The sequence below is a fragment of the Pterocles gutturalis genome, unplaced genomic scaffold (genome assembly GCF_000699245.1).
Source record: "Pterocles gutturalis isolate BGI_N339 unplaced genomic scaffold, ASM69924v1 scaffold3883, whole genome shotgun sequence".
In the NCBI taxonomy this organism is placed as follows: domain Eukaryota; kingdom Metazoa; phylum Chordata; class Aves; order Pterocliformes; family Pteroclidae; genus Pterocles; species Pterocles gutturalis.
Window position 1 is genome coordinate 8,717 of NW_010120176.1, and position 15,426 is coordinate 24,142.

Here is a 15,426-nt window from a genome sequence, read left to right on the forward strand (position 1 = left end):
TGCTGAACAATCTCATGTATTGGTAGACTGACGTCTGGGTGTTAGCAGTGCATTTTTTTCCAAATTTGGGAACCTGAGTTGTGTACCTGCATTGGGAAATAGCGGCTTATCTGCATAAGCATGCAAGGGCTGAATCCTTGCCGTGGAGCTTCTGCTGGAGCATTTTGTAAACAGGATCGAACTGTGTTAAAGACCTTGGTGTTAACCTCAAAATAAGCTGCTGTTAATACTCACTAATATGAAACTGGCAGGAGTGAATGGAGTTGGCTGGGTTTTCCCCCCCCCCCAGACTTCAGTACTCCAATTCCTGAGTGCACTCCTACATGTTAGGTGCATCAGCCTCAAACACAGAGGTGAGTTTATAATTATGAAAAACCTTTAATGGAGACTTCCTAAGGAAGTATTGGCAAGTTTTCCTGTGTGATCAATGGGAGAATGTGTTCGTGTGGCTTTTAGCTGCAGCCCCAGTATCTCACTTAACTGACTCATTGCTTTTGTATTTTGTTCACTTTTCCTGTGTAGTGCATGACCTAAATTTCATACCTAACTAGGTGCAGAAATCTGTATTTTATTCCCTTGGATCCTATATCACTGTTTCCTTAAGTTAGAAGTCATGTTACACTTTAGGTAGTAAGCTATGTTGATTTTTAGTGTCGGCTCCACTTCAAACCAAGTCAGCAAATACTTTGCTATTAAACCATGTATTTTCTGGGTTCTGTTTAGTTATTTTGAAAAGGAACATATAATTGCTGTTTTGGTAAAACTCTTACCACATCAAGTTTGACTTCTATCAGTCCTGTTATTTTTATGAAAGACTTTGCTACACTAGATGTTAGTCATTGTCCCTGGGGAGCAAAGCTAACAGTTACTGTCTCTGGCTTCACAGATTTACCATTTTCCATATTGATGTCCACTGTCTCGGATAGTGGCAGAGCCACTTCAGGTAGCTGTGGCTGAAAGAGAAACACCACCTCTTGAATTAACTGTCCCCAGTGATTTTGCAGTTTGATTTTTTTTTCCTGTGTGCTTTTTGATGGATCAAAGGTTTTGGAGAGATTTCCAGAACTTTTTTCACTGTCCCAAGGAGATCTGTGCCTGTTTGTACATCTCTGATGATGAGAAGAAAATCACTCTGATGAAAAAAGTTATTGTTTGGCAGGTGAAAAGGCAAAGATGTGACAGTGGCTGAAATTATAGCAATGACTTCTATTACCTTGACATGTTTATCCTCAACCCTTGAGTTGAAGAAATTTTCTCTTCCTGGTTGATGGGGAGGGCTTCAGGGTGGCATTCTGTGATCCTTCTGCCTAGCCCTTGTTGGGAAGGATGTGTAGTTGATACCAGTTTTGGTACTGTCTTTATTACTATGGGGAATGAGGAACATAAGAATTCAGGCTGAGCCTCAGTTATTCATCACTACCTCATGACTTTTCTTTGTTATTTTCAGTTATGGCTGCTACTTTAACTTGGAACTCAAGAGACAAGCTAGGTTTTAATCTGGGAAACCAGAAGTTCATCTGTGAGCCAGATGCTTTGCTATGGAGGGAGTAGATGCAGCATTAGAGTTGAGTAAAAATAGTTTAAAAATCTCCCCTGCACCCATTTGAGTGATGCATCTTCGAGAGTCATAAGTCTACAGGTTGCTCTGTTCAAACAATTTATGAATAATCTAATGAAACTGTGGGTGGGTGCAAGAGGACTTTCTTTCTCCCTGGTTCTCTACCAAATGCTGTGCTGAGGGTAAGAGTAGGTATAGTGAAGAGTATTTCTATTGCTTTAACGCTCTGGGGTTGTATTTGATTAGTCTTCATGTCATCAATTTCTGCTGATGTTCTCAAATAATTTCAGTTGAAAAATCCAAAGTCTTCTGTTGAAATGTCTGATGTTGTGCCCTCTTAGACCTTGAATGATTTGTGAATTTTCCTGCATTTATAAAATGTCACTCCTGTGGGTTGTTACGATGTATAGCCTGAGTGCTTCTGGTTTCTGTGCTGCCAGCCTATCCACCTTTACCGTAGTCTGTTACTGCTTTGGAAGACAATTCTTCACCAGTCCTTGAACAGCAGATGCTTATTCTTCAATGGCATCTTGGCTTTCTTCAGAGATGTTATGGATCCTAAAAGGTCCGAAGCAGTTGCTTACCACTTAAAATCTGAGCCTCACTGGAATGCCTTGTTCTTTATTTAGAAACTGACGATTACTTACTAGAAATTCTATTTTTTTTAAAAGCAATTGTTTGTGCTTGAGCCCAAGCTTGGGGATTAGAGCAGGGATCAGACATGTAAACATTCTTTCCAGAATTTACCTGACACTGAGGTTCTGCAGTTCAATTTGGACAAGTCCTTCCTGGGCATCTGCTGTTAAGCTTTTGCCAGTGTTTCTCCCAGCCCTACCAGGACAATATCTTCTGCAGTTCATAGCTGATGGTTTATTGTTCCTCTGTCTTGTTTGGCCTCAAATTTTTTTTAAAAAAGCTGTTACTATTTTGGAAATAAAACTTTGATTTGCAAAACATTTTTCATTATTTTACTTTCCCTAAGCAAATCCAAACCTTTGCAGTAGTGGTATGTTTAAGTCAGTGGAAAAAATTATTTAAAATTTGGAATGAAAGCTTTAAGCAGTCAGATTCCCTGGTTATAACACCATTCAGCTCACTAACAAAGTGTTCCATTTGGAACTAATAAGAGCTTTGCAATTTTTCTAGGCCAATTTGAAACTTCTCCGCTTTGATGTGTGCCTGAATCAGATAGTATATGAGCTCAGTCAGTCAAGACACATGAGTTAAATTAATCTCTACCAAGTATATTAAAATTAAATCTTCATGGAAAGGATTGGAGGTTGTGTATAAACAAAACTTAAATTTCAAACTGCACGCGATGTTTATTGCAGGAATAGTGGAGAGAAGGGAATAATATGAAATAGGAGGCAATATGTTGTAACAAACGGCTTGTTTGGAGATTCTTCTGAAACCATGTGCCTATGTTCTTAGTTTCAAGTACTGTAAGTGTTGATATTTGCTGCTCTGAGTATTTGGAACCTGGTTATTTAGGATAACAATCTTCACTGAATCTCATTTTCTAGCTTGCTGTGTCACTCGGGGGCAGTTCCGAATTCTTCCATGGCCAGGAGGATGGTGGTGTCATTGCTTAGTCTGCTGGAACTTCCTCTCTGCAGCAATCCATGGGAGTGAGTTTAATGAGCTCCAGGAGAGACACTGTGAGATAAGCTTTGGTAAAAACTGACTTTGGCAAGGGGACTTAAACTATTCCCCACCCTCCCCCAGGCTTAAAGTTTAACGGCCAGCCTTTCTGATGTGAAACCCTGATATTGTTTGTTATTGGTGGAAAGCTGTGCTGAAGAAGCATACCAATAAACTTTATTTTTGATCAAAAAGTGGATTTAAGTGCTGAAAAGGAAGGCAGGTACTTGTAATCCTGCTTTCTTGTGACACTCATCTGTCTTTGGATTGATTTCTTCACACATAGGGGTGTCAAGTGTACTAAGTCTTTCACTGGTGCTACTGCCTTTAACTGCATATAGATCTATACATGTTAGTTTTAAAGCGGAGTTTACAATAGGTAATTGTGTAGAGGTAGGGATGTGCTATCTTTGGCTTGCACTGTGTATTCTGGTTGATGTCGATCTATAAGGTTAATTGGTAGGGTGAGCAAATCTTGTTTTAAGCAGAAATTGTCCTACCTTATGGCACTGTCTCAAGTAATCAGGGTCTGAGTGAGCCTGTTCCCTTACAGGGACCTGTAGTCTCTGGTATTAGTGACCATGAATAAAGGATGACTTCTTTTGTTATGTTGAGATGCACATACTCTGCTGTGATTTGTCAAAGGCTAAAATCCATGTGAAATTCTCATGGCAACTCTCCATACCAGGATTTAGTACATTCAAAACTGGCAATTGAAATTCAAGCATTAGTTATGAGTGCTTTTGTTAGTCTTAACTACCTCTTTAGGTCACACTTTGCTCTTTAAGATACTTAAACCCTTGTGTTCAGTTCTGCTAATGTAACTCTTCATCCACTTCTGCTTCTCATTACCTAGAAAACAAGAGAGGAATTGCCTTGCTTATGAGGCAGGCATTCAATGCTTTACTACAAGTAATAGATGTTTTTCTATGTCCCTACTTACTTGTGAATGCTCTTGTGGACAGCAGCTGAAGTGGGCAGTGTTCAATTCTGCTTTTTTTTAAGGACTTGTTTGGTTCTGTAGTTTTAAGTAATGGTGAAAATATGTTTTCTTACGCTGAATGCAGTTTGGAAGGTACGTATTAGGCCATGAAGTCTGTTTTGATGATGCAGCCTTCTGCTTGGGCTTTTTTTAGTGTGCAGTTTTTCATTGAAATATGGTCATGATAGCAGGCTCTTAAATGGCAAAGACAAGAAAATCAGCTTTTTGATAAATTGGAATTAATTCCTTGTCATCTGTGTAGAAATACTTCAAAATGCTTTGCATCTGTGTTAGGTGACATAACAAAAAATGTTATTTTTACAAGAACCCTTTTCCCCTGGTTTTCTTCTTGAAAAGTTAAGAACTGCAGTATGGAGAGGTTAAGGGTCTTGCAATATCTCTGCAATTGACTGCTGTGTGGCTATTGTTTAAAAAAGAATTATACTTAAGCAGCTTTTTAGATTAGCCAGGCTAATCTAGATTTGTGAGCAGCTGCTGACTGAAACAACTTCCCTGAACTGTTAGTTGTGGAACGATCAGCAGTAACACCCCTTGGTTTTAAAAGAAGCAAATGTCTCTGAGCTGCCTTTGAAGGGGTTCTGCTCACTCTAGAGGAAGGTGTGATGTTTGCCCATTCCCTCGGTTTATTTTATTGGATTTTTGTGTTTTTTCTTTCCAGGTCAGTCCAAGGTCCGAGACCCCTATCAACAGTGTCAGTAACAGTTTGGAAAATGTACTACATACATCAACACATTCCATTGAGGAGTCGTTACCCAAGAGGCCTTCAGGGAAACACTCCAAAGGTGTGTCCTCTTCCACATGCGTACTTCCAATGGGGGAATGAACTTGTATCTCTTGATAGCGATTATTGTGATTGGAGACTGGAATTTTGCTGCTTTATTTATGGGTTGGGTTGAGCAAAGGAAGTGGTAGAAGGGTTTTTGTAGGAAGTGTATCAGTGAAAAATGGTCAGCGAGAGACAATGATGCTTATTATTCTGCTGGGAAATAAGCGAGAAAGTTCCTTATGAGTTGAAATACTAACTTAGCTCTCCTGAAATATTCTCAAAGAGTGACTGTCTCTGACACTCTACCTCTCATCCTTGTAGTAACAGGTTATTTTTCGGATGGAGCATATGGTGATGAGTGTTGCTTTACTGGAGAGAAGAGGGGCATTTAAAACAGCAGTTAGGCTTCTGCTTCCACCTTTCGTTTGGTTCCCAAGAGTGTGTAAGTGAGAAACCGAGGGAAGAAGAGTGGAAGATAGAGACTGCTTGCACCTTGCTCAGCACACTTGTGCACCCTGAATGTTGTTACAAAGTGAGTCTTATTTTATAATGCTGTGTTGAATGCTGACCTGGCTAAAAACTGGGCTTAGTGAATTTGAGTTAATAAGTATGCATTCTATTTTGGTGCTGCAGGCTATGATTACAAATATTAAAATATCTAGGTTAAAATGTGACTAACTATTTTTGTTTAATGCATACAAAAAGCACTGTTAAGTGAAGAAAGTCTTTGAACTGTGAGCTGCAATTTGTGTAGAACAGCTTTTGTGAACTTTGTGTTATTAATAAAAATAGCAGGGGAAATATACTATTGCTTTAGCAGCACTAGTGTATTGCCTTAAATTGTCATTAAAAATACTGTCATGGACCATAGCAGTTAACCCTTTATTTGGAATTCGTCTTCAGAGTTCTGTTGCATTCTCTGCCACTGGCTTGTTCCATAACCTTGCAAATATTTCAGTACCATGTAAATGGTGATCAGGAATTTCAGAGAACATCTTCACTCAGAGGAACTGGTCCAGATCAGAAAGGGTTAAGTGTCCCAAGGAAATATTCTTAGCTTGCCTCCACCAGAGCTTCTTTTCTGTGACATACTCAACTATAATCCCAGTAGCTGTAAGTAGCAATAATTTTTTACAGCAGAATAGTGCTGTAAGTAGCTATTTCTCCAGCTGTAAAAGCTATCAGGGTGGAGGAAAATGCAACACTAAGCAGAAGCATGGCTAGGTTTGTGGGTTTCATCTGATTAAAAATAGGACAGAGTTCAACACTGTTTTCATTTGTACTCTGTGATTGCTATTCCAGTACCATATATGCTAAGATTAGTCATGGTACACTGTGAAAATTAATTAGGTTTTCCTCTGATCTGTTTTGCTCTTCTAGAATACCTGCTTAGCTCTCAGAGAATGTGGCTTTTTAATTTATAGATTGCTTTAGTGAGATAGCTGGTAAAAGGAGTTTTACTAACAGATACTCTGCTTTCTGGTTCACCAGCAGTGAAGATTGTGTTGTGTTCTCCTTGATGTATGATGATCTGCCTCTTAGGGTGGAGTACAACTGAAGATTATTTGCCAGCCTGGAGCCATCATTGCTTGCTTGCAGATTTCTAAGTCTCCTAGCAAACAGACGCATCTCTTAATTTAGCAGGACCCGCTAACTTTTTAACCTGGAGCGCATGGCATTCAGTCATGAGAGTACAGGATGGAGAGGTTGCTTGGCCAGTTGTGTAATTCTTGTGTTGATATTTTCTAGTAAGTCTTGTTTAAGACAGCTTGAGGGGACAGGATTTCTTCTCACTTGTGGTCAGAAATAGCGAGCTGCTGAAGTTTGTTGTTCCTCTCTTGGCAAAGTGCTGGAGCTGGAGGTGTCTCGGTTAAAAAGGCTGTATCTGAAACAGAAGGAAAATGAGAGAGCTCATGAAAGGTGCGGTATCCATTGTGCTTAGTTGGGTTAGAGACAGTTTGTATTAATCAGTGAATGGTTTTAAACCTGATTTGTAGAAATGTCAGTAATAGAACATACTCTGTAGTTGAACAGTGAATGGGTTTGTAGTAGGCTTGGACCTGAAAGCTATCAGTGCCTGCATGTCCCCTAATCCACGCTTTGAAACTAGCTTTTTGCAGAAAATATTTCAAGTTTCTACATGGGAGAGAGAGAAGCGTGGAGTCTATTGCTGAATAACAAACTGTGGTGGAAGTCTGCGTGCGCTTGTGTTTGCATTAAGAGGTTAGCTGGAAACATTAATGTATAGACTTGTCAAATACATAACTTTGGAATAACTTTCACCATCCTATCTGCACAGAATATTGCTGCCTTGGGAAATGAATTTATAAAATGAGTGTCAGTCTGAGGAGCCCATGAACCTTTCCTTTTATCTCGGAGGCCCAGCTGACCATGGGAACAATTGGGCATTGGGGTACTGGATCCATGCTGTAATGTCCAAGTTGTGAGTGGAGACCAGCTGGGGGCAATCATGGCTATTTAGCAAAATTCACCAATTTTTCTATGCTGGTCCTTGAGTCTTAGCTGAAGCCCCTTCTTCCTTCTGTGTGTATCTGTATTTGTGGTAAAGCAGGGTAGACCAGATAGACGTTTCTGCAAAGTGAGGAGTTGTGACACTGGGAAGATCCTGGACCTGTTGACATAAGCATTTTGGGTATCTGCTTTATCTGAACTTCTATTTTGTGAAATAAAAGTTCAGAGATTTGGCCTATGTCAGTTTAGAAAAAATACAGATGGGTATTAACATAGAAGGATGTGGGCCTCTTCTGAAGTCCAGTAGCTGTAACATGACGTATAAATTGTGCTCTTTACTCATTTTTTGGATTGGCAATTTAGGATAATTCAAACCTGTTTCCATGGATGTGGAAGTTATCTTAACCAGAGGTAATTTCGGGAAGTGGAGACTTTAACTATGGTTTTAACACCGATCTGAACAAAAACAATGAAATGCAAATGAAGATTGGGCATTTTTTGCAGACTCTGATTTGAGTGCCACACTGTCTTCCTTGTGGTGCCCTAGGCTTTTTCCTGCAGTACTGTAAGAATTGAACCAGTGCAAATATAGCTGTGGAAGGTGTCCATGTCAGAAATGCTGATTCCAGTTTCAAAGACGAGATTTTATGGCTGGGTAGGCATGTATTTTGGCACATATTTTAGCAGTAGTTTGGCTGTGAGTGACAGTCCCTTCTATAGGCAGGTTTGTGTTTCCCAGCACAACACCAACAAAGTCAGCAAACTTACTCGGAGGGATTCTGATACTGGTTGTTTTAAATTTAGGATTTTACCCTACGTTTTCTCGGGAGTCACCCCAGAACCTTTTCCCAGTAGCAAGTGACCCAGGTGGTTAAAGAAGGTCACTGGTTAAAAGCGCTATATTCACCAGCAGCTTTTGTTTTGCAGGCAGTCCTGTGCTGGTAGCTAAGGGAAATTCAGTTATTCTGCCAAAGTCCAGAAGGAACCATCTGACCTCCGGGAAGTCCCATTCACAGAGCTAATTTGTAACGAGCCTATGGATGTGGAGTTGTTCTGACCTTGTGTGGCAGTACACAAAAGAGAGTAGTTATGGTTATCAAAGCTGAATGAAAAATTCAGCTTATTTTGTATTTTCTAAAAAAAACAGTAGGAATTTCCTGTATACCAGAGCTGATATTAATTACTCTCACTGTAAGGTTCTGAGCAGAACGATTTGGCCAGTAGGTGGATAGCACTGTAGGCAAGTCCTACTCCGTGCATGTGACATATTTTAGCAATGTATTAAACATGGTCAGTGACCACAGCATATTTTCCAACAGCACAGCGGAATAAAATACATTAGACCAGATGTTGCAGTGCAGAACAAAAAAAAATCTTTATTATAAGGCAATGTAAGTCGCAAAACACTACAATACAAGGACTGTGCAGTCTTCATACTGTAATTTTTTTGTAAGACTGAGTCAAATTCTGATTTGTCAGAGCCTCTGTTTTAAATTTTCTGTGTTGGTAAGATGTTCATTACTGCTGTGAAGCTTTGCAGGTGGCACTTACCACTGGTTTCCTCCATAAAGCAATCTGGAAGATGGTTTCCTTGACTAAACAAATCTCATTTTCTGGAAGTGACAAAAATTCCCCTATTCTTGTGTTTCCTATATATTTTATCTTGCTTTTCTGCTGTTGCCACACAAAACCTCAAAATTGTCTCCGAGCCAGCCTGATTTCAGATGAAGCAACTGTTGAAATATGATCTTTATATAGTGAAGCTGAATCACAATTCTTGCAACACATGCACTAATGATAGGCACAAAGCTTTTAGATGTAAAATGGGTGCAGTAGGCTTTATTCTACAATTTGTACTCCATTTAGGGCTCCTGCTGAGGACAGTGAAACTTCTTGCTTAATTGAATGTACGCTGTTAGTCCACATAGAGGGTTCTGCAAAACCTCACCAGTGTCCCAGGCTGGAATAAATACATAGAGCAGCACATGGGCAAAAGGAGCTGCAGTCTGTGGACATGAGGAGGAAAAAAAACTTCAGAGAAAATGCATCTCAGTAATGTATTCATTTAATTTTGGATTAATATTAGGATTTAAATTATATCCTTGTTTGTGGTAATCCTGTTGACCTCAGGAAGGATATGAGTTGTAGGTAGGTTAAGCTGATTGTTAGGTGCAGCAAAGCTTTGCTATCTAAATTGTTTCAGTACAATAGTCAACAGAAGCGCGGTATAAACCATCCAAATTTTTAACGTCTATTTTTGCTACCCAATTTATTTTCCTTGGCAAAATGTATTTGTATGGTCTTGCACCTTTTTTGTCTCCCACTTGCTTGACTCACCCATTTTCCACAATAAATTAGACTGTAGGAGATTTCTTCATTAATGGCAATCAGCAGTCGTTTCTTCCTGAAATGTTTGACACCAGCTGTTCAGCCTATTGAAGGCAGGGAGAGAATATGGGACAGGGGAGAAGCTCTGAAATCCTTTTGGTTCAGGGTACAGACTTTATAGGGCCTTGTTCTGCATCAGTTGTGTAGCTGGATTATTCTATTTTTAAGTAAATGCATCATCTCCAACAATATTGGGTCAACTGCTGTTAGGGTAGGGCTTAAAGAAATATTTAGGCTATGATAATCCTTCAGGAAAAATCTCCCTCTACCAACTGTATATAATTTTTCAGCTGTTTGTGTATGTCTTCATTCATTTTATCTCTGAAGTAGAACTCTGCTTCTGGACGTCAGCAATGTTAGGTTGTTAGATCACACCCAAGGCATTGCATTCCTGACTTACTGTCTTGAATAGACTATTTTTATGAGTATTGAGTATTTAGAGTTCATTCTAGCAATCAAATCTAAGGATTAGGGTACTTAAAAAAATTTTTTTGATGTTGCATATTTTCCCCTGTGCTAAAAGATGATTGTATGGGAAACTTCCTGAAGCCTGTATGTTGCATGAATCGTGCAGCTTGGTCTTCAGTAGTTGAGGCTGGCGTTCAGTTAATGTTGGAGGTTTAACTTCGCAATAAAGACAATACTCTGGAGGTTTTACACTCCTGAGGCTGCATTTGGACTCTGGCAGATTTGTTGTTCACTGTTAATAAGTTAACTTTTGTTTGTTAGAGGTTGAAGCCGGTGTTTCTTTGTCATCCTTGTCACCTCCCTTTCCACATAACTCATTGATACTGAAAATCCTTTATAAAGGCAGGGGGTGAGAGGAGAGGAAATGTGAATTTTAAAAACTTACTGAAGGGTAGAAAACATGTCATGCAGGACTTCAAGAAGAAACGAAGGTGAACATTAACTGCTGATCCTGGCAATTCCTGCAACCTGATGGCAAATGGCTCACCAGAACTGGACTCTTCTGTGTCTGCTGCTTGAAGATTGAGGAGGGGATGTGTGAGATGTTCAGAAATGCTCAGCTGTTCTTTGCATCTCTTTAGAACTTAACACCCTTTAACATCTGGAAATGTCTGTTTCGAAATAACCGATTTCACTGCCATGCTAAACAGAGGGATCCAAGAATTTAAAATCAATGGTGTGCTTATCCTATCTAGGCTTATGTTTCCCCTTAACTAAATTGGACAAAAAAAATCACTTTAAAGAAGCAAATGGGAGTGATTCACTTGTATTCCTAGAAAACCGTAATGTCCTTGCCCCATTTTTTTACGTACTGTCACAAGTGTACTAATGACTAAATGGCAATTTTCTTGCGTATGGCATGCTTAAGCTTTTACAGCTGGTTAGTTGCTAGGTGGTCGATGGTCTTTCCCTTCCCATATCAGCTCCTTGTTAAATCCCTCATTTTCCAAAGCACATTTTCATTTTCACGTAAGTTTACATTTAGATTTTTTTTTTCCAAAAGGTCTCCCTGAGGGTGTGATAGGCTTAATGTAGAATATTTTTTTAAATAGGTAGCTGGAGTTTTTACAGGTAGTTACATATAAAAGTTAGAAATGTTGTCATCCCTCCCTGATTTTTGGGTCCAGATCTGAAAAGTCACGAGAACTTAAAGTAAATCTTAAGAGGGTTCTTGCTTGACCTTTGATGTCAGCATTAAAATTCTCACATTGGGGCTTTTCTCTGCAGGCATAGGAGGTTGGCAATTTTTGAAAGAATTGGAGTACAGTAGGGAAGAGATATGAGATATTGTGGGACTTGAGATAACATTAGAGAACTTGGTGATATTGGGAATTGGAAACAATTCTGGTTTCAAGTAGGGCAGTAAGTCACAGGAGGAGCTGCATTATTGGTAGTAGTGAGCACGGACATGACATACTGGTCTGGTTTGAAAATGAGGAGTGGGTGGAGAGGAAGGATGAGAACACTTCACCAAAAAAAATTGTTTACTTTGCCAACAATTTTATTTGCTTCCCCTTCTACTCCAGCAAGTATTTCTTTACTCTGCTTCCCTTCTTCCTAATCTGGAAGTGACCTTATTTAGTAAATGACAAAGCTTAATTTCTATGGCAGTGAGCATGATTTCTCACATTCAGTATCTGGCACAAGGGAACAGATGGACTGCAAAGAAGAAATGACGAATGTAATAATACTTAAGCTAGTGAGAGACCTTTTGCAAATGGTAACTCCTGAGTCTGACTGCAGGATGTGTGCAGTTAGAGAAGAGGAAATTGGTCATGGTTTTCAGACTGTGTTCTCCTGCAGTTTGACTACCAGCTGATGCCAGCCTTGATTCACAGGTCAGAAGACGGTGGGCGATTTTTTTTTTTTTAGGCTGCAGATTCAAGCTTGGAAGGAGGTGGTGCCTTGTGTCCTTTGAGGATTACTGTGTGAGAGCTACTGGTTCTTGTGTTCTAGTTAAGGCTTTGCTAGTGATTTACTGGAGAGTCTTGTTTATTAGTTAAGGCTTTGCTGGTGATTTACTGTAGAGTCTTGTTTATGTATCCATAAAGTTAGGGTAGTTCTTGCTTCACATCAGGACTGTCTTAATATTTGTATAGCTCTCTGAGAAACAACTCAGCTTTCTGTCAAAATGTTTGGGATTTTTCTAATTGGTGGGCAGAAAGTCTCTTTGGAAACCCTTGGAGACAGAAGCAAGTTTTCCTCCCCTTTGTTTTGCTTGGCTAGTTAAAATATTCCTTTCTTAAATTAAATATGCCTTCAGATACTTACCTCCTTTTGCTAATAACCAAATGAGAAAATGGTGCTATTAATGTTGGGTTCATTATCAATAGACTCAAAATTAAGAAAAATTAAAGCTGTGAACAATCCAAGCAGTGAAATTCTGTATATTAGTTCTATTTTATTGGAGCTGTTTAAGGAAAGTTGGATTCTTCTGTTTAACGCAGGCTTACTGTAGCTGTCATGAACTACATCTGTTGAAAAATACCAGAGCAGAGCCAGATATTGAGACCTGGATTAAGAGATTTGACAGCTGTATGGGTAATGAAAGCATGTAGAGCGGTTTGTGGGTTGATGCTAAGAAGTAAATTGGGAGTAAATCTCATTTGGGGATTGCAGATAGTGGAAACTGGGAGAACTTCAAGGGGTCTTACTGTCCCAAACCACCGTATAGCAGGAGATATTGTACTTTCCTGACGCATTTGATGCTACTGCAGCCTGATGTGTTTCTGGAATAGAGGAATTGTGGCTCTGATCCGTGTGGTGTATCTGTGCCTCGCACAAGGAGCAGAGACAAATGGCCAACTTTGGCATTGTTGAGCTGCTTTGTCAGATTTAATTTCTAATTTCATTTTCTCTGGGTCTTTTATGCTGCAATGTCATAAGCTGTAGTTATGTAAAACAATGCTTTTGATTAAAGCAAATTTTATTTCTTGGGTGCAAGGAAATGCTAAGCTGAAAGGTTAATGATTTATTTGCTTTTTAATTTGTTCTTTTATCCCTTTGGGGAAAAAAAACTCTCGGTGGACTTGCTGCATTACTTCACTGCCTGGAGTGGATGCATTTCATCAGCGCATGGTGCAGTTGCTATTTTTAACAGTAACTCAAAGGGGTAGCCCTGCTAAAATTACATCATTAATATACACAGCTGAAACACAACAGTGCCTTAGCAGATTATCTCTGTCTTCTGTGGATGAATTATTCAGTGTGTATCATCCAAGCAGAGATACAGTTGCCCCCCCATATTTACAAAGCATTCAGGCTGTTTTCTTGTCAACAATCCTGTGGAGGAGTATAATAAGTGAATTTTATCTGCAAAAACAGCAGATATGAAATAGGTATTAGTGGCTTGGGGAGTTCAAAGTGTGTGTTCCTTTCTGTCCCTGTTATGAAATAGTTCAGGGATTTGCTAGATATCCTACTATTGCAGAAAAATGGTGGGGAACTAGAGCTTGAACTGGGATGTGCTGTGTTTCATCTGCATGCTGAAGAATCTAGTGGGGAGTCAAAGCTTCAAGATGTTGAGGTTTTTAGTGGATGGGGTTTTGTTTTGTTTCTGTTCTTTTTACTTCAGTTCCTGAGCATTCTCACTGCCTTGGCAAACACTAATAAAATCTTCTTTGGTCTTCTCTTCCCTTTTGTGTTTACTTCATAGATGTGTTACAGAAATTGTTGTCTAATAGTTGTGCAGTATCTCAAAATAAGCTTAAATGCTGAATTAGAACTTTTTTCTCTTTGAATTACTGGTGAAATCTTGTCTGGGATCCAGAATGAAGGAACAATGATTTATACAGAAGTATAAAAGAGAACAAGAATATTAAAGCCTGAGACCAGAGACCTGAAAATGTACAAGGACGTAATTGCCAACAAAAGAACCCCACAGAAGTGGCTGTGCAGAGGGATATTTTTCTCCCTGAACTAAGCACTTGAATGCATTTGTGGCTCTTGGCAAGACTGTATGTACTCAAGGTTTTGCCTATTCTAGATTAGTTCCTTAGTCTGGTGTGTTTACATAATAGGCTAACAGAATATTTTTTCATTGTTAACAAAGTTTTCATGCATTAATTCTTTAGGGGAAAAAAAATGAAGCTGATACAAAATAACTTTGTCCTTGCTGCTTATGCTTGCTTGTTGTTGCAGCGTAGTCATGAGTTTCAAGATGCTGATACTGTTCTCAAACGCAGAAAACAGCACGTGCTTATTTAATGAGCATTAACTATGCTGCTCTGGAGTAGCTGCCTTTCAAGTAAGGCTAGCTGCGTGTATTCATGTGCCTTTGAGTTTGAAATGCACCTTTCTGCTGTGTTTTTGCTTCAGAGTTAGAAACTGTGAAGTCCTTTAGGTAGCCGAAGAAATCCTTTGGCCAAGGTTGGAGCAGCTGGCTGTCTGATCTCAGCACCCTGGTGTTGGATCACCAGGTTGCCCTTCACGCCAGGGCACGCTGGCTGAGCAGCTGCCGTGTTATAATTGCACCGGCGGGGTCCATCCGTGCCGATATATGGTTACATGCTGCAGCCCGCAAGCTGGGTTTGGCTGTGCTGTAGAAAAAAAAAATAAGCATGTATTTATATTATATGTCTAATATGTAATGTTCAGGTCCTGACTTGGTGACTTTTAAGCTTAAAGCATTGCTGGGCAAATCCTCACTGGATGCAATGGTGACTGAGCACTGATTGGTTTTATCTAGCGGGGACTGGGTCTTTATAAAAAGAGTAACAGTGGATTATAATTATCTAAGTGGGACCTAGAAGACTTAAATGAGTAAAATCTTGTGTGATGGAGGAAAACTAATGGGTAGTAGGGAGCCTGAAGTCAGTTCCCATTTTCTTCATCCTTCTGAAAAAGGTGGTTTGTTGTTAGTTCAGACTGCACTCAAAGGTGGCATCTTGCATTATTTCTGTGTTGGCATGAGACTCTGTTTGTCCATCTGGATTTAGGGCATTGCTCAAAACTTCAAAGCAAACGCCAGCTCAGATTCCCAGCTGTGGTGACTACCTGAATGTGTCATGTTTTCCCCATCTGGTTTCCTTTCAGGGTGCATCAGCAAGGTTTTTGTTCTCTTTCGAAGCTCAGGGTGAGTGTCTGTTCCATGCAGACACAGGAACTTCAAAGGCTTCAACTGAATGGGGT

General features: G+C 39.6%; 1 protein-coding gene across 1 annotated transcript in view; it reads left to right on the top strand.

Annotated features, from left to right (window-relative positions):
• Positions 1–15,426, top strand: part of ZCCHC14 (zinc finger, CCHC domain containing 14) — a 46,919-nt gene that overhangs the window by 8,659 nt on the left and 22,834 nt on the right. The window contains exon 2 of the mRNA XM_010076782.1: positions 4,861–4,984. Within this exon, the coding sequence (XP_010075084.1) occupies positions 4,861–4,984 (124 nt within the window). The remainder of the gene's footprint in view (positions 1–4,860; positions 4,985–15,426) is intronic.